The sequence below is a fragment of the Aythya ferina genome (genome assembly GCF_964211825.1).
Source record: "Aythya ferina genome assembly, chromosome: 18".
NCBI classification, from domain to species: Eukaryota; Metazoa; Chordata; class Aves; order Anseriformes; family Anatidae; genus Aythya; species Aythya ferina.
The window spans coordinates 10,278,470-10,295,249 of NC_140317.1; the positions used below are offsets into that span (position 1 = coordinate 10,278,470).

At 41.7% G+C, this 16,780-nt stretch overlaps 1 protein-coding gene across 1 annotated transcript in view; it reads left to right on the plus strand.

Moving 5' to 3' along the window:
- The window catches only part of CEP112 (centrosomal protein 112), a 161,707-nt gene extending 147,000 nt beyond the window's left edge, over positions 1-14,707 (plus strand). The window contains exons 25-27 of the mRNA XM_084492549.1: positions 10,182-10,283; positions 12,610-12,674; positions 14,269-14,707. Of these exons, the coding sequence (XP_084348675.1) occupies positions 10,182-10,283; positions 12,610-12,674; positions 14,269-14,272 (171 nt within the window). The 3' untranslated portion in view covers positions 14,273-14,707. The remainder of the gene's footprint in view (positions 1-10,181; positions 10,284-12,609; positions 12,675-14,268) is intronic.
- The last annotated feature ends 2,073 nt before the right edge of the window (positions 14,708-16,780 follow it).

A 16,780-nucleotide genomic window follows, 5' to 3' on the forward strand; every position in this document is an offset into this window, starting at 1 on the left:
TGCTCAATATTTTATGACTGCTGGATATTTACCACATTCAGCCTAACTTACTGTTTCCATGCCAACTAAATATATTTGTTCTCAGATGAATGCTGTGATGCATCATTCTGAAATTTTAGCTGCTGTGTAGCACAGGGAACTTCTAACGTTTGCCACACCTTATCCTTGATGGGAATGGTGCTACTGTCTTCAGATTTCGGGAGCTATGAGTAAAGAAACAGCAAGATAGAGATGAGCAAGATAAGCCTATGTCCAGGGTATGTGCCCCAAGTAATTCTTAATGCATCAAAGGCTGGAAGACTTGAGTAATATTGTCCCTTCTGTTGAGGGCTTTTTGTCCATCTTCCCATATTTTTTTTTTTCAAAGATACTGTAGAGTGTTAAATGCACAGAAAATTCACAGAAAATCTTTGCCCTCACTTCCGTTGTCCTGGCCTGCCTTTACAGTTCCACGGCTGCTCCCACGACTTTGCCAAAGCTTTATGTATGTGCTGGAAAAATGACATGGAAGGAGAGGAATTTCCTCCATCTGGCCATGGTGAGCCACAGCAGGAAGTCTGCTTCCAACCCAGCCTCGTCCGTGGCGCATGAGAACTTCCAGCTCAGGTGCCTCAGATAACTGCAAAAAGTTATCGAACTGTGCTGCCTCGAATCCTGGTGATTGAAACGTGATCCGTGGATCTCCAGACTTTCTCAAAGAGTTGTCTTTCTCAGAACACGCTGGAGTCATCTAAAACCAGGTTAATAAGCTGTAGTTTAGGTGGATGGTTGGACTTGATGATCTTAAAGGTCCTTACCTGTCTAAATGATTCTGTGGTTCCAGGTTGGGCATTTAAATAAAAGCTTTGCTTTGTGGCCAATCTGCAGGTGAAGAGGATTCAGACAGTATTTGTTTCGCAGAGCTGCTGAGCCCTTTGGAAACTGAGAAACAAACAGTAAGCACGCACTGGAGGTGGTGATGAAATTCTGCCATTTGCTCTGGTTGCTTCAACCCACGGTGTTGACATCCTTCCAGAATTTTCCCCCAGAGACCCGTTTGTGCTCCCACAGAAATGGGAAGCTCAGTGTAGATCTGAACGATCTTAACCACAGAAGCGATTCGCAGCGAGGAGCCCTGGCGCTGGCTGTGGAGCAGCTGCCAGTTAACCCCTGGGGCAGCCTGCGCTGGCATCGGGGCTCGGCGGGCTGTGCTGCACTGGGGAAGAAGGTGAGAATCCAAAAGAAGTTTCTACTGGGACTCACAAGAAAATCGACACCGAATAATGTCACATTCAAACAGCTCCTGAGGTTTCTGCATGCGACCAGCACGTACCGGAGAGGCTGCGTTTGGAGAGCGCTGCGTGCTGAGGGAGGGTGTCCCCCCCTCTGTGCCCATCCCTCCGTGCCCGTTTGCTTCTCTCCTTTCTGTTTCATCTGTCGCTCTGCCAGCACCCCGAACAGGAGGGTACTGCATACTTCAGCTCTTTTCCTTTCATAAAGCATTTCAAGAAATGTATACGTTTTGTGAAAAATGTAAAAGAGCAGCCCAAATGGCGTAGCTCCCCGCAGGCTGGCACCTGAAGTTCTGCTGATTCAGTATCTGCAGACAGCAGATTTCTTTTCTTGCTACTTACGGTGGACAAATTTAAAGTTTAAAATATTTTCTTGGAAAAGAAGTTGTTGGAGGGCCACATACAAGCAGCAAAGAATCTGAAATAAGTGAGAGCAGCTGGTCAGTCTGTTTGGCATATGCAGACGAAGACATCTATGTCTTACATTTTCTTTCTTATTTGGGACTTCCTGACGGAGGCTGTTCAGGAAGAATGATGCTTACCCTGGTTATATTTCATAAATAACCTTTCATGGATGTAGGTGCATCTGTAGGTGCATGGCAAAGCTGACTACGATGCTATAAAATCAGTATTGTCTTTATTTGGAGCCTGATTCTTCTACTTCTGTGTTGGTTCATGTCTACCATACATACAATTCCACTGATATAGTCGTTAATCAGTTTGATTCAGTAGTGCCCCTCCAATCTTTAATTAAGTCTGGGATTGTTACAATAAATCAGAACTTTGCATTTGCCATATTTTGTGTCTTGTATAGCATTTTCTTTAACAGCCTACTATGAAAGGAAAGCAGAATTAAGCAGAATATGGCATGCTGTATAGCATAAAGTTTCAAAACAGAAGGAAGAAGCAGCTCAGATTCAAGCACAGAAAAACAAATTTTCAGGTGGGATTTGAAAGGAACATGAAATCAATAGAGTTGAAAGTTACCGGGAGCTCCATATGGCAGGAACTGCGGGAGAGAAGGCTCTCACCAACTGTGAGACTGTCAAAGGGAAAAGAGGTAGATGATGATGATAATGCATGTGTGGAAGTCGGTGATCAAATGTTAGCTTTGGTAATCAGACACAACTGGAAAATACACAAATGTATGCCTACTTCATAGGACTGAATGAATTATTGGAATGAAGTGGCCAGCTGGAGAAAGAGAGTAACACAGAAAGTAGAGAACAAACAGTTGAAAGGAGAAAAAATACTTTCACCAAAGAAGAATAGAAGCATATGCCAGCACGCAGGAATTAGAGAGTATTTTAACTTGACATTTTTCTAGCTCTTTGTCTTAAATAGGAGTGAATGAGAAAGAAAGCTTACTTATAAAAGAGCAGCACATCATTTTAGAGCATCTGTGGTTTGCTTGCACATTATCAATTAAAGGAATTTTGTTCTATCAGAAGTGTGCCTGGGATAGCTTTAAGTACAACTACGAACAGCAATGTTGGTGGCATTTAATGCAGAGAACTAAAAGAGGAGAAGTGGCACTGCATGGAGGAGACAGCTGGATGACAGCAGAAAAGAGGACAGACCTCGCATCTCCAGGGCAGGCTCTCGGTGATGTGTGGTCAGTGAATTACCCCTTTCGTTTTTAACAGGTGACGAGGTGCTTGGATGGAACTGAAAAGGACTGAAGAAAGGCCAGCTTAATGCCAATTTTATCATCATCTGAATTTTACAGTGTTATTTTGTTTGCAGTTTGCTCAACACCAAGTGCCATCTTTCAGAAGTGCATCGGGGAGGTGCAACCACAGTTCTCTCCCCAGCTACCCTGCTCACCTGGCTCAAAGTTTATAGACTTACCAGCTGTGATGCTTCCTAAATCTGGCAGCTTGCTTTCCAGTTGAGATGCTGGTTACATTTTCCTTCTTGAAAGAGGGGAAATGGTGATAGTAAAAGTAGCTTATCTACAAAGATTTGTGTGTTCACACAGACAGTGTGAAAATACTGAGCTTAATCCCGCATGCTGCTGAGCTGTGTCAGCTCTTGCCGTCATTAGTGAGCACTCAGCACCTCTCCTATCAGATACCAAAACCTTGACTTGCTGAACCACCCCAGGATGGAAAGGATTATGTAGAAGGTAACACATGCTGGAATGTAAAACTGAAATACAGAAATACATTCCCATGGTAGTGTCAAAGATGCTTATAGCTTTATTTCAGACTTAATTATCTTGATAGCCTATTAAAAATTCTCTGCCATCGACAGAGCCATAAATGAGTACCATGTGTCTTCAGATTTGGCCCCACGGTGCTGGTCGGTTCCCGGGCTGGTTTCGATTCCTGCTCTTACATGAGGAGGACCACTTGTTGCGCAGTTACGACCTCTCCGTCGGATGAAAGGATGGCACTGACAAGAGCCGAAGGAAATACTGCTCAGGGACAGGGATGGCATCTGCAATGAGTCATCTCGAAGGAGGGGAGAAGTCAGGGATCCTCCAAATCCCAACTGGAACAATAGAGGAGCCCTTCGGAGGGGGAGGTTGAGAGAACAGCGTGAATTTTCTAGCCACAGCATTCCTGGTTGTTCCATGGTGTTGACAGTGAAAGCTTTTATTCCTCTCCAACTCGCGTAATCCCAAGAATGCTGTTCTTGCCATATGCAGCCCACTGCATTTTTTTTTTTAAGTTTTGCCTGACTTCCCTTCCTTTGCAGTTATGAATTATATAGGCTCACGTTGCCTAACTGCAAACAGAGGATTTTCCAGGTGGGAGATCTTGGTTAAGCACAGAAAGATATCAAAATACAAACCCCTGAAGTAATAAGGCCTCTTGAACGCAGGTTGGAAGAAACTAACTGAGCAGAAAGCTCAGTGTGCAGCCAGCAGCTTGGCATAACCGGCGGTCCCTGCGGGTTACTGAAACACCAAGGCAAGAATATTTTGGACGCTCAGATGGTTTACTAGCTAAAGACAGAAAAACAAAGGGGACAGCTATGCCACCAATTTGTGTTTTATTGAAACTGTCAGAACAGACGAGGTTCTCCAGCAGTATTTTCTCCGTGGAGAACAACACGGTGCACACTTGACAAAATAACTGGCTCAGCTGATCCTGCTTAGTTACTGCCCTCAGCCACACCGCGCTCATGCAATTTATGGTGTTCATTACTTTCTGTAAGAACTTGAGAACGTTTATATCAAATTGCATAATATTTCTTTAAATCCGTAAGAACCGTATTTCAACATACGTTTCACAGTAAGAATAGAAGCTCCCACTGCCTGAAACAAGAGAGGATGTGGACTGAAAAGCAGCGGATATTCATGTTTGCCTGTGTTGTGAAATGACAAATGAGGCGGCCTTGTTCTCCATTGAAAAAAAAAATAATAATACATCCCTTGATTCTTCATTAACAAAAACTGTTTGAGGAGATTTCAAGCTGTAATAATTCTTCTAGAGATCAGAACCTTAAGGAAAGGAACTACAGCTTTTGGTGTGTTCTGTTCCTTGGTTGCAGAGATGGCCCAGCTTTCCCCAGGCGGGCCCATGGAGGAAGGCGCCCATACAGTTCTCAGCAGTTTTGGGGGAGAAGAGCTCTACTCATGGAGGGTTTAGGAGTGCTGAGAAGCAGAGGAGGCTCTGCAATTAGGGAGAAGAGAAACAAGCTGCAGTTAATCATTACTTTGATATTCTTTGGCTTGGTGGTCCTTTTTTGTTGTTTTTTGGTTGGGTGGGTGGGTTTTTAGGGGGAGGTTATGTGTGCATTTTGGTTTGGTTTTGTTATTGCTGTTGTTTTAATTGAGATGGCATCACAGTAATTTGTCCTTCACTTGCCCTTTTCAAACTGCTTTCTGAAAATTACTTCAGCCATCCTCACATCACCTGAATGAAGTTGACCCGTGCAATATTATTATCCTCATTTAGGATGAAACTTTAGTCAGAGATTAAATGGTTTGCCTAAGGCTGAAGGAGTTATTTTTCCCTTTTTGGTACCCTAACTCATCTCCAGATTTATTACAACACATCTTTCATGTCTTCTGCAGAGGTGTGTACTGCAGAACAGATGCACAAACTTTTTAAAGAGATTTCTTTTTTAAACACCATTACAAATTCATTTTAAACCACATGTCATTATTCAAATAATCCAGGAAAGAATTTGAGAGAGACAGGAAATAACTTATCTCATCTTACTTCCCTGAAATGTGGAGAAAATTTGATAATAATTACCTGATCCTAATTATACCTTTTGGTCACTATCCTAGGATTTCCTGGCACACGTGGGATTATCCTCCTTCACAAATATTACAAGCAGGCAGAAATTAAGATACCAAAAACCACAAAACCCAAGTTAAGTGAGCTGCCTTTCGATTCTTATCTGACATAAACAAAATGTTGACTTCATGCCCTTCAAGACAAGACTTTTTTTTTTTTTTTAATAGGAACTTCACCAACTCTTTTGTGGTACCTTCCTTTGCTTTGGCAACATACACTTCAGTGGTTCATTTGTATTTCCCTTATGCTCCTCTGGTTCAAATCAAGTAATTTAAAGTTGGGAGATCTGGAGAAGATTGCATTTGGGTTTGTTTTTTAATGGTTTGAGAAGGGGATGTTGCACTACCTGCCATCCCCAGGGCTGGTGCGCTCCGGATGGTAAAGTCGGCATCACAGACATCTTGAAAGAAGGAAAGAAAAGCACAGAAGAGAAGCATTGAAACTGAAATTTGTCTTATTCTACCAAAAAGCTCTTGGGCCAGGCCTTGGCTTAGAAGCTCAGTGCTGTATTTCTCTGCTGAGCACTGAATCCAACTTTTATCTCTTGGGAACAGTCAGTGACCAGCTATGCCGAGATCTCGTTGTAGTCTGTGAAGTTATAACTTCCCTGCTTTTTGTATCACTTTGTATAATTGTGTGAAGGTTTCTCTCCTTTTTATTCTAATTTCTTGTGACTAGCCATAGGTTACCTCTGCATGGCAACTTCAGCTTTCGGTTGTTTTACTGACACCAAAGATGATTGATGGTAAAACTTTAAACCTCATATGCTAGCCACCAACCTGAATAAACAAAGAGCAGTGTGGCAGCTTAATATTAAAAGCTATAAAACCTTCCTGGGGGTTCTTGGATTAAATCAACTCACCAAAATGAATTTAAAAAAGGCTTTCTCAGGACTGAAGGAAAACGAACACAACAGTAAATGAAATAGAGCTATCCTCATCCAGAAGACTAAAGCCCTCCTGAGGGCTGAAGAATTGCAATTTTAAACATCTCTGGAGCACAAGAGGAGACACGGTATTTGTGGATCCTAGGGCGGCGGCTGGAGGCTATAAAAGAACAAAAAAGCCTTTAAGGTGCACATGCACACACACAATCCCTGCAGACATAGCTTTCATTGGTCAAAAATAAAGGCTAAAAAATAAAAAAAGCTTCCCCAATTAAAATTAGTGTGTGTTAGCCCACAGTGTGCTATCTGTCAGTTCTAAGAAGTGATTCAGATTTTTGCCATGCGCTATTTTAATCTCTTGGTCAATAAACCTTGATAGTAACCTCAGCCAAAAATATCAGCATGTTGTTTACCATATTATGACAGGAAACAGCTGGGATCTTATTTTCATCTTATTGTGATGCAATTATTAGTGAGCACAGTTGAAAGCAACATACTTTGTCTTAGTGAACAAACAAATTGTGGTTGAATGCCAAAGAACAGTTTGCACTGCGAGAAGTGTGTCTCCTCTCTGAACCCGATAAGAGACCAGCCCCAAGCAATACTTCTGCTACCAGGACTTGCTTCTCCTTTTCTTTCTCCTTTTTCAGCCGACCCAGTCATGCATAGCTGTATTTTAAAGCACAGTATGTGTTTCTTCCTGACTTTCCAAGAAACACCTTCATCAAAAAGGAACAGTCCCCTTGGTGCCTTGCAGAGCTAATAGCAAACATTAAAAAGCACTGGGAAAGCGACGTCTTTGGAGGACACTTGCAGATTAAAAACAACGACCTGGTTGAAAGCTGACTGCTCTCAGTGAGATTATTATTGTTTCACTGACAGAGCTGTATTCAAATTGTTGTTGTGTCTATTTAGAATTAAACCTTCTTGACGTTCCTCCAGGAAAAATTACAGAAAGGGGTCCCTGCTGCAGGCCTGGCTCCCAAGGAAGCTGCTGTGAGTCCCAGGACCCTGGGTCATGGTGTATTGAGTTACACCAGGGTCAGCTCCTTGTGTCCCCATGGCCTGTAAATGGGGAGCTTAAGGGCTTGAAAGCTGGGCTGTCTTTGCTGCTTGGGTCACCCCAGCGTAGTAGCAAGGTGGTGGGAAGTGTTGGATTGAACGTAGCCTTGAACCTTGAGTGAATGTGGCTTATAGACAATTTGAGTAATTAAATTGACATTTGTCTGCCTGGGGGCTTCTGTAAACCCACCACAAAGCTGTGCAGCAAAGGTGGTTTGTGGTGGATGGGATTGGGTCCGTGAACTAAGCCCATATGCAGTGAAATGGAATCTGTCTTGACTTCAAATGCACTTAGGGATGGGGAACAAGCCCAAGTGTTCAGGGACTCCCAAAACTCGGGGGAAGTGGCAGCTCTGTGCCACTGTGCCAGCGGTGCCAGCCCAGCACCTGCGGAGCTCCCTGAGCCGTCCCACGCCCGAAGCCTCCTCTGGACGTCACTGGTGGTGGGGATAGATTTATAACCAGCAGAGCCATCCAGACCCTCGGACGTGTGAAATATACCTTCATCGCTCACAGTGAGGGAATAAAAGCATTTTGTGGTTCTAGCTGCCTGATTCTACTCCTTTCTCACCAAGAACAAATGTAAGAAATGTGAATTAACTGAAATACATGTTTCTGCTGTATCAAGGTCCCCACCCAAATGAGCAGTTGGCTCGGAAAGTATTTATGCTGGCAAAGCACCTATTCACAACTTTGTAAGCCTTTATAGAAAGAGTAGAATAAGTTTATTGGAGTAACTTTAAAAAGCATAAATTTTGATCACTGGCTTATATACAAGCTGAGTTCAAACAAGGTTTCCTGTCTTACAGTGTTTTTTTTCCTGTTATTTCTTTGTATTTGCATAGTAGCATCACTTGCAGTTCACAAGGAAAGCCTCTAATTGCCTATTTGCATAGAGATTTGGAGATTTCTTCCGCACGTTGGAATGACTCATAGACAAAATTTTCATCAGATTGTTTTATTCCTCTTACATCGATAATTGTACTGTGCATAATGCATAGCTTGGCATGCCCTGCTTTTTCCAAAGGATGGTAATTAGCCCATCGTTGGGTGAACTTTGGGCTCGGTCATCACGTGTGTAAGCATGTGTGTAAGAAGGCTGGGAGCTGGAAGGTAGAAGTTACGGCTTCTTCAGATGTGAGACTGAGGTTTTGATTTGTGGTCACAATGTCAGATCTAAGAAATTTTGTAACTAAAGTAGAATCGGCACAAAATGGTGTTGGTGTGTAGATGCATCGGAAAAAAAAAAAAAAAAGAATCAAGTTGAAAGTTTAAGGATACTTCATAAATTAATCTGATATTGAATCCCTTTCATCCTTTATTTACATATTCAGCTGCTAATCCAGAAAAACACCTAAGTGTTTGGTTAATTTGAATTAAGCAGTTAATCGTATTGGAAGGTAAGTACAGATGTGAGGCCCTGATTCAGCAAAGTAATAAAGTGTGCAAGTAGTCCTGCGAGATGCAAAACTGAGCAAGGCTCTCGGGACTTATGCACAAGGTTCAGCAAGTACAGTCCCAGCGGAGGGTACCAAAGCGCAATCCTTCCAACTGATGTCTTCACCTAATGCCACTTTGAACTCTTTATTCAACATCTGTTGGATAAGGTTATAGACTAGAAGAGTCTATAAACTATACTCTAGTCTATACCTAAACTATAGTATAGACTAGACTTCTGTAGTCGTAGTGAATTTTATGTGAACATCTCATCTCATAACATGTTGAAGATGCTGGAACCTATTGGTTGAGGTCTCCCAGCTGTACAATAAAACAGGCTGACATTTTTGCCTATTGATTACTTGGAAATTCCTAACATGTGCTACTCCGCTTGATAGTTCTCTTTAGAATACAACTGCATCCACCTTATGGGAAGAGTTAGTTGTACAAATGATGATATTGCTATTTTAGGTGATGAAATAGGCAGTCTTCTTACTGGTCGGGTATCTTTACCTGGTTATCTGCAATAAGCTGTAAAACTACTACATAAACTGGTTTGCCTTAGTTCGTGAAGCATGATTGAACCATGATCTATGAAAAGGAGCAAAGAACAATTTGCAGCTTTTGTGTATAATAACTTTAAAGCAGGTTTTAAAATACTTGCACTGGTGCTGGCAGGCCTTTTGCCCATATCCCTCAGTCGCCTAAGAATGAAATTCAGGAAGACGCAAAGTGCAATGAAAAATGGGTGCACAGCGAACAAAAAAAAAGTCTTAAAAGATCCCTGAGGTTGAGAAATTTTGTAAAAACTCGCAGGAAACAGTAAGTCACCTTGTCTAAGGGAGTAAGGGGCAAACATCACTCACTGACCTGATTTAAGATCCCACCAAAGAGAAAAAGGAAACTTCTGTGAGCTAGAAACCTGCTGACTAACGATCTGCAGTTTGTCTGCTTAAATGCTCTATTGAGATAGATTTAGGAAAGCTAGTAGTAGTCCTTCTTCTGACCATGTCCCAGCAAATGCCTTAGCATTTCCTTTTCATGACTATTTCCTTTTCATGTTTTCTTTTTCCTTTCTTTGTCTTTTATTCCTCTTTTGCTCTTTGCAGATCTTTGCTGATCTTTCTTCTCTCTTCTTCCCTTTCTCTTGATCTAACAGTTCTGAGTTTTTGAGTTTTTGAACTCCAAATAGGGCAAAAGAAGCAAAAAAGTTATTCTCTAACTTCCAAAAGTAGCCCTTTCTTAATGTATTTTTCTATTCTCTTACAGGTGACCCATATACGACAAGAATATGAAAACACACTCAAAAGTCTGATGCCAGCATCTTTGAGACAAGAACTTGAAGACACCATTGTATCTTTAAAATCTCAGGTAAATCTTTATCCATTTATCTATCATATTGTATCTTTTGATGCCGGATTTTGTTCCACTTGAGAGTCAAAAGCAGAAAATATTGCTGTGTTCAGTAGTATTTTCACAGCCTTTCAAATACAGCTTACAGTTTGCTCTCACTTTTCTTACCCTGTTTTTCCTAGAGGAATTGTTTAAAGGATGCTTGTAAAGGATGTGAAAGAGAGAGAGAAATCATTTTGTTTTCTTCTCAGCCTATATAATGAAGCAAGTGAGATACTTCTTTTAAGACAGTAGTCCCAGTGATTATTGTGTTATTTCTAGGTTTTCCTGTAGAAAGAGGCTCTAATGGACTTCTGTAATGCTTTCTCTTAAATGTTTCAAAACACTAGATCATCTACAGTAACACAAAATCAATATTGTTTATATGAAACAGATATAAAACTGTCTAATAGAAATATCAAAATCTCATTGTAAATAGGGCGCTACATTGTAAATAATTAACTGGTTATGCTTCTAGTATGGGGTTCCCAAATATGTCATTTGGTGCTGTCCTATTAGGATATATTATATTATATTATATTATATTATATTATATTATATTATATTATATTAGGAGGTGGAAGAAGGCATAATATCATCATTGCCTGAACTCACAGACACATAAAGGTCTGAGGAAGGATAAATAACAATAAAGAGGAATGATCAGAGATGTCAAATAACAGTACTCCAAAAAAAACAGGCAGTGTTGGCTTATGGCCCAGTGCAGGACTGCTTTTAGGCATGGGTAGGAAGGACTGGGATCTGTCCTGGGCTGAAGGGAAGAAATGAGGAAGCACCATGGCAGTCCTGCTGGTGGCTCAGAGCTGCCCAGGGCTCAGAGAAGAGCAAAAGCCCTGAGGACACGGCATGCATGTTTAGGCTTGACATCAGCACACGCCTTATACCAATTTAAAGGACCGTTTTTCAAGCTCTTATAGATCTACAGACTCTCAATTTCTCTTTCTTATGCAGTCTCTCTAGGGAAATAGTTTTAATTTAATGTATTTGCTTTTTATTGCCTTTTTTTCCCCTTCCCTACTTATTTGCTTCCTTGCTTCCTTCCTTCCTTCCTGTACAATGCAAAAGGGTCATTATGTAGCATTTTTTTTTTCCAAGCACAAGACACTTCACTGACAAAGTTTGCCTTTAATAGAAGTAGGAAATTTTCATAGGGGAAAGTTTCAAATTCCTATGTGCTGCTGGTGCCAAAATTTCAACACTATGTTACAGGCACTCTGCCCACATGTCAAGGGATTCCTAATGGAAGTGAAGCTCTTTTTCACTTAAATATTTGTGGGAAATAAAGAGTTAAGGATCAACAGGGGAAATCTATTTCCAGATGATAGTAAAAAGCTATTTTTAAAGTGTGGTTGACCATTAGCACTGTCTAGTAGCAAGCGTTACACTGGAGCTAATATAAGAGTATCACACCTTTTAAGGAGTTAAAAAAAGCAGAATCTGATATCTACCTGCAGGGCTTTTGTAAGCATCAGCAGCATTTCAAAAGAGTAAAAGTAACTACACACACTAAAAACTGGGTGTTATCCCAGAAATACATAGCTGCTGGCTGTATTTCCAGCAGTACGCTGTAGTCGCAGACCACTCAGTAAGCAGGGCTCTTTTCTGAAGCACAGGTGTCCTAGTCTTTGAAAATTGTTGAAATTCCTGTTTTGAAACATCAGACAAGAAGGGCAATGGAATCTCTGCACCTGTCAGGATTATTTATTGTTGGAGGAGGATGAAGAAGATGGGCTGGGTAAAAGCCCGAGCAGTGATAAAAATAAACAAAAAGAAAATACTGGCTGCTTAGGCGAAGTTTTTTGAAAAACATTGCTAAATATAAAGTACGCTGCCCAACTGTCAGCTCTTGTTGGTTTGTCCAAAAGTGGCCACGGTGTATTAATAAGCGTTAATTTTCATACCCATCCAGAACAGGTGAGTATCTTCACACGAGAGCAGCAATGAAGGGATCAGAGCACAGGCTTCGTATGGGCGTTGAGGGTGCAACTGGAGTTCCCAACGCCTCGCGTAATCAATCTGCTACCACAAGCTGAATTTCAAAACTGTTTTGACTCTGACTCTGTTCTTAAAGTAGGTAGCATGCAGCTGGTGTGCTGAGGATATGCAGGCCAGGAAAGCCATGCTGACAATCTTCTATAAAGTATTATGGTTAATTCCAGTATGCAGCTAAAATTTTATTGCATTTACTTAGGCACAATAGGCAAGAAAAACACCATTATGAAATGCGTGCAGATTTATTTATTGAAATTTTGTACAGCATTTTCATTTGGGATGTATTTTACAGGTAAATGTTCTGCAGAAAAGAGCCTCTGCCCTACAGGCCGAGCTGAATACCTACCGCACCAGGAGGTACGTGATTATCTTTGATTAATTTGTACCATTTCACACCTGTAGATCCCAGTTATTGAAGTTTTACGGCTTAATTAAAACACTCAAATATGGTTGCCGTTTTAAAAGATCCTTATTTTCAGTAAACAAGCGTCTGAGAATTTTCCCAGTGCTTAGTCAGTACTATTAGAGCAAGATTAGAGAACTCGCAGGTGCATTGCAAGTCTGGGCTTTGCCTCGATGTTCATGATGAGACAGTGGCTCAGTGCACAGCTGCAGCTCTGCGGTGATGCCACCGCCTTTTAAGATAGAAAACAATGATGCAATGCATAATATTACAGATCACATCTTCAAAGTACCGGATCTTCATGAGCCTGAGCTTTTTTCAAACGTTTACACCCTCCAATATAAATTATGGCAAGTGCTGCAGCAATAAAAAGACTTGCTGTGCCTTTAGAGTAAGTGATTCACATGGATAGGTGAGTAAAAGGAAATTTCCTAGTAAAGTCACTCCGTCTTTTTATATTTATTGGCTTTTTTGATACTTTCATATCGCACATTCCCAGGGGAGTTTTAGGTTAGATGTTAGGAAGAACTTCTTCACTGAAAGGGTTGTGAGGCACTGGAACAGGCTGCCCAGGGAAGTGGTGGAGTCACCATCCCTGGAAGTCTTCAAAAGACGTTTAGATGTAGAGCTTAGGGATATGGTTTAGTGGAGGGCTGTTAGCGTTAGGTTGGAGGTTGGACTCGATGACCTTGAGGTCTCTTCCAACCTAGGAAATTCTGTGATATGAGGTTTTCTGCAAATGAAAATGCGTGCTTGTAAAAATAGTGTAAAAATGTCTAGGATAATTGAACGTTTGTAAAGATGTTAACGGCGCGGAAGTTGATGAAAATGTTAATCCAAAATTTTTTTGTTAACAAGAATTAGATAAAGCTAATTGGAAGCTAAAAATGTCATAAATTCTTGGTAATATGTCCAGCATAGGTAACTTCAAAAAAAAAACACAAAAAAATAGGTAAATATAAAGCTGTAATATAGTTTCAAGACTCTCCAGTAACAGCAGTAGCACTGCAAAAGGATGGATTTTGTCTCATTTTTTTTTTGAGTTAATGTCTTCACAATTAGGAAAATTGCTATTTAAAATGATGAATAATCATCAATCAGGCCTGGTCACAAGTGACCAAAAGTTGAGGGTGGAAGGAGCCCTGTGCACATCCCAGTGGAGAGGAAGGGTTGGGGACAGAACGAGCAGGAGAGGAGTTTCTGTGCTTCTGTTCAGAGAAGTTTTGGTACTGATCAGATTTTTTTCCAAGACTACATTCGTGCGAAATTTTGTTTTTTGGTTTGTGGTTTTGTTTTTTGTTGGTTTGTTGTTGTTGTTTTTTTTTTTTGGTAACTCCTGACCCTTGTTCACTGAAATACTGCTTTTTTTTGCTGACATTGGACATCTGTCAGTGAAGAACTAACTTCAGCCTGCTTGTGCCTACGGCTGCAGATGTGGTCACAGCCGTAACCGAGCCCGCTGCGACAGGGCCCAACCGTGATTTCAGCGTGTTGTGTTTTGTAGCAAGAACAGTAAGATAGAACTAATGAGAATCTCTTAATTTTCAGGTAGCTGCTGGAGCTGTTGGATTTCTTCGATTGCCAAATGGACTGCTTTGAATAGGTTTGAAGATTTGGCTCTTGTCATTAAAATGCAAAGATCAGTGGCTGTTTTGTTAGCATACAAAATGCAGTGAAGTTCATGAAAACACATCCATTGCTCATGCCAGACCTTTTTTAGTTGTATTTTCCTTCCATTACCTTTTATCATCATCTTATTACAGATTTATACTTTTGATATACTGCGTGATTGACTCTGTGCTTGCCTACCAAGAGGAAACGTTTCCTCTACTAATATTTTTGTTACTACTTCCTAGTACCATTCTTTTCACTTTTATACATGAAGAAAATCCCATTTTCTATTATTATTGTCCAAGATATTTTAACATATTTTGACATTGTTTTGTGTCCATGTGTTTACATAATATTAAAATATTATTTTGTACTATTTTGTTTTGCCATTATTGTCCTGCTTGGGCATCTCACTCACTTAAACAGCCACAGTGCATATGACAGCTTGTATGGCTTTTTTTTTTTTAAACTGGGAAATTATTCCATGCTGTATTTCAAGGAAAGCATTGTAGCATGAATGAAAACACCATGATGACAAATGCAGCCACTGTTGCCAGTTAACAGCATATAAAGCTACCAGTGGGGTTGCATGCACCGGTCACAGGAAAGTCCTTTGTCACTTACTGATAACACAGTTATGCGGCGTTATTGAAAAAGAGTCATAACTGATACGGCCCCGGTTCCGCGTGGGCGCGTGCGCAGGCTCTCTTGAACGTCCTGGTACCTCCAAGAAGGTGCCCCAGGGTTTGTAGAGGATGAGGTGTGGGAAGTGGGGGAAAGCTGAGGGACCTGGGCAGGGAGCCGTCCTTGTAGCTCTCTCTGCATCCCCAGCACAGAGCTTCCTTATCTCTTGGCCATCTGCGAGCAAGAATGTACCCGAGTACGTTTGTAATCTGTAAATTTAGATAGGCGGAATACAAGAATAGCCATTTTCTTCCTAGGCACCGTGCTGCCGGCAGCGTTCGTATCAGGGCACAGCTCATGGCCTGAGTGCTTGAGAGAGGGCCAGGAATTCCTCTCTTCGAGGTCCAGCTGCAGCACGGGCTGCAGGAGCAAAGCTCTCCCTGTCCCTGCAGGCGGGGACAGCCGCTTGTCCCCCCTCACCCAGCACTCAGTGCCACGGTCCAGAGGGTCCAGCACATGGTGCAAGTGACGGCTTGAGTGCCTGCAGCAGGAGGTGGCCATCCCGCCGAGCCCCAGCTGCGCTCTTATCTCCGCCTGGCACGGAGATCAATGAGGAAAGGCTTTGGCAGGCTGGGCTCCATCCTCCCCACCTCCTGGCAGCGCCAACAGAGAGCTCCATGCCAAATACAGGCCCCAGCCTCGCTCGGTGCTTTGCTGCTTGTCAGCCCAGCCTGGGCCTGGGCAGGTTTTCCACCTTCCTTGAATCAACAGGTGATTCCTCTAATTAGAGATAAGGGGTTGTCATGGCTCTGATAAGGAAGGAAGTGCTGCGGCAGGTGCCACAAAGCCCCGCCTGGGGCAATGGTGAGTTTTAGTAGGAAGAATTTGTTAGGATACATGCAGTTAATTGTGGGCAGTAAAATTTAATGTATTTGCTCAGGGAGATGCATGGCAGCGATGGTTCGGCTCTACAGAAGGAGCACTGAGAGCTCCCAGACCTGTGGGCTGTGATTTATTGGTTGGGTGTTGCTTTGTCCTTAAACACCAGGCAGTGGGACAGCAAAATCTCCCTTCTCACACACAGAGGAAATGAGGAGATTTTGATTCTGGTGTACTGCTGGTGTTTGTGCTTGATAACCATGTGGTTATAGTGTTTCTGAGGGTGGTACATGCATGAGGTAACACACAGAGCCTCTGCTGTATGCTCTTCCCTGCATTCCTAGTTGAATTCAGGCCTGATTTTCCTTCTTTTCAATGGAATTGGGTTGCTGATGTCATTGATAATGAAAAAAACAGTTTGGGAAAAGTAGATATTAGTCAACTCGTAAATTTTAAAACTGGCAAACTCTCTAACAGCAAGTACAGTCTGAGAACCATTTTGAAGGTGCTTATAAACCTGATTAGAAATTAAACTCAACACTGTCTAGGATGGGTTTGTAGTTGCTACTATTTTTTTGATCGCTTATGGAACAGGTAAAGTCTAAACTGCAAGCTCAGAGAGGTTCTCCTGTCTGGAACTTGCTCTCTTTTCACCTGCTAGGTAAGGAATTGCCAGCTGCCAGCAGTTGGCTTCATAGGCTGTAAAACAAGCTCTGGCAAAACCGGCTAGAGAATGGTTAGAACTTCATTTCTAGCGGATTATTATTGTTGTTGTTATTTTATTGAACTCTGCTGTACAAGAGAAGATAGTTTCACTCTATCCTGCATTTTCTTGTGCATTTTTATATAATGTTCTTCGCCAGAGTCAAGGTGAAGCTTTACTTCAGTGCTGCCCACAGTTCTTGTGTCACATGTAACAAATAGGCTCATTTCTGGTGCAGTTAGA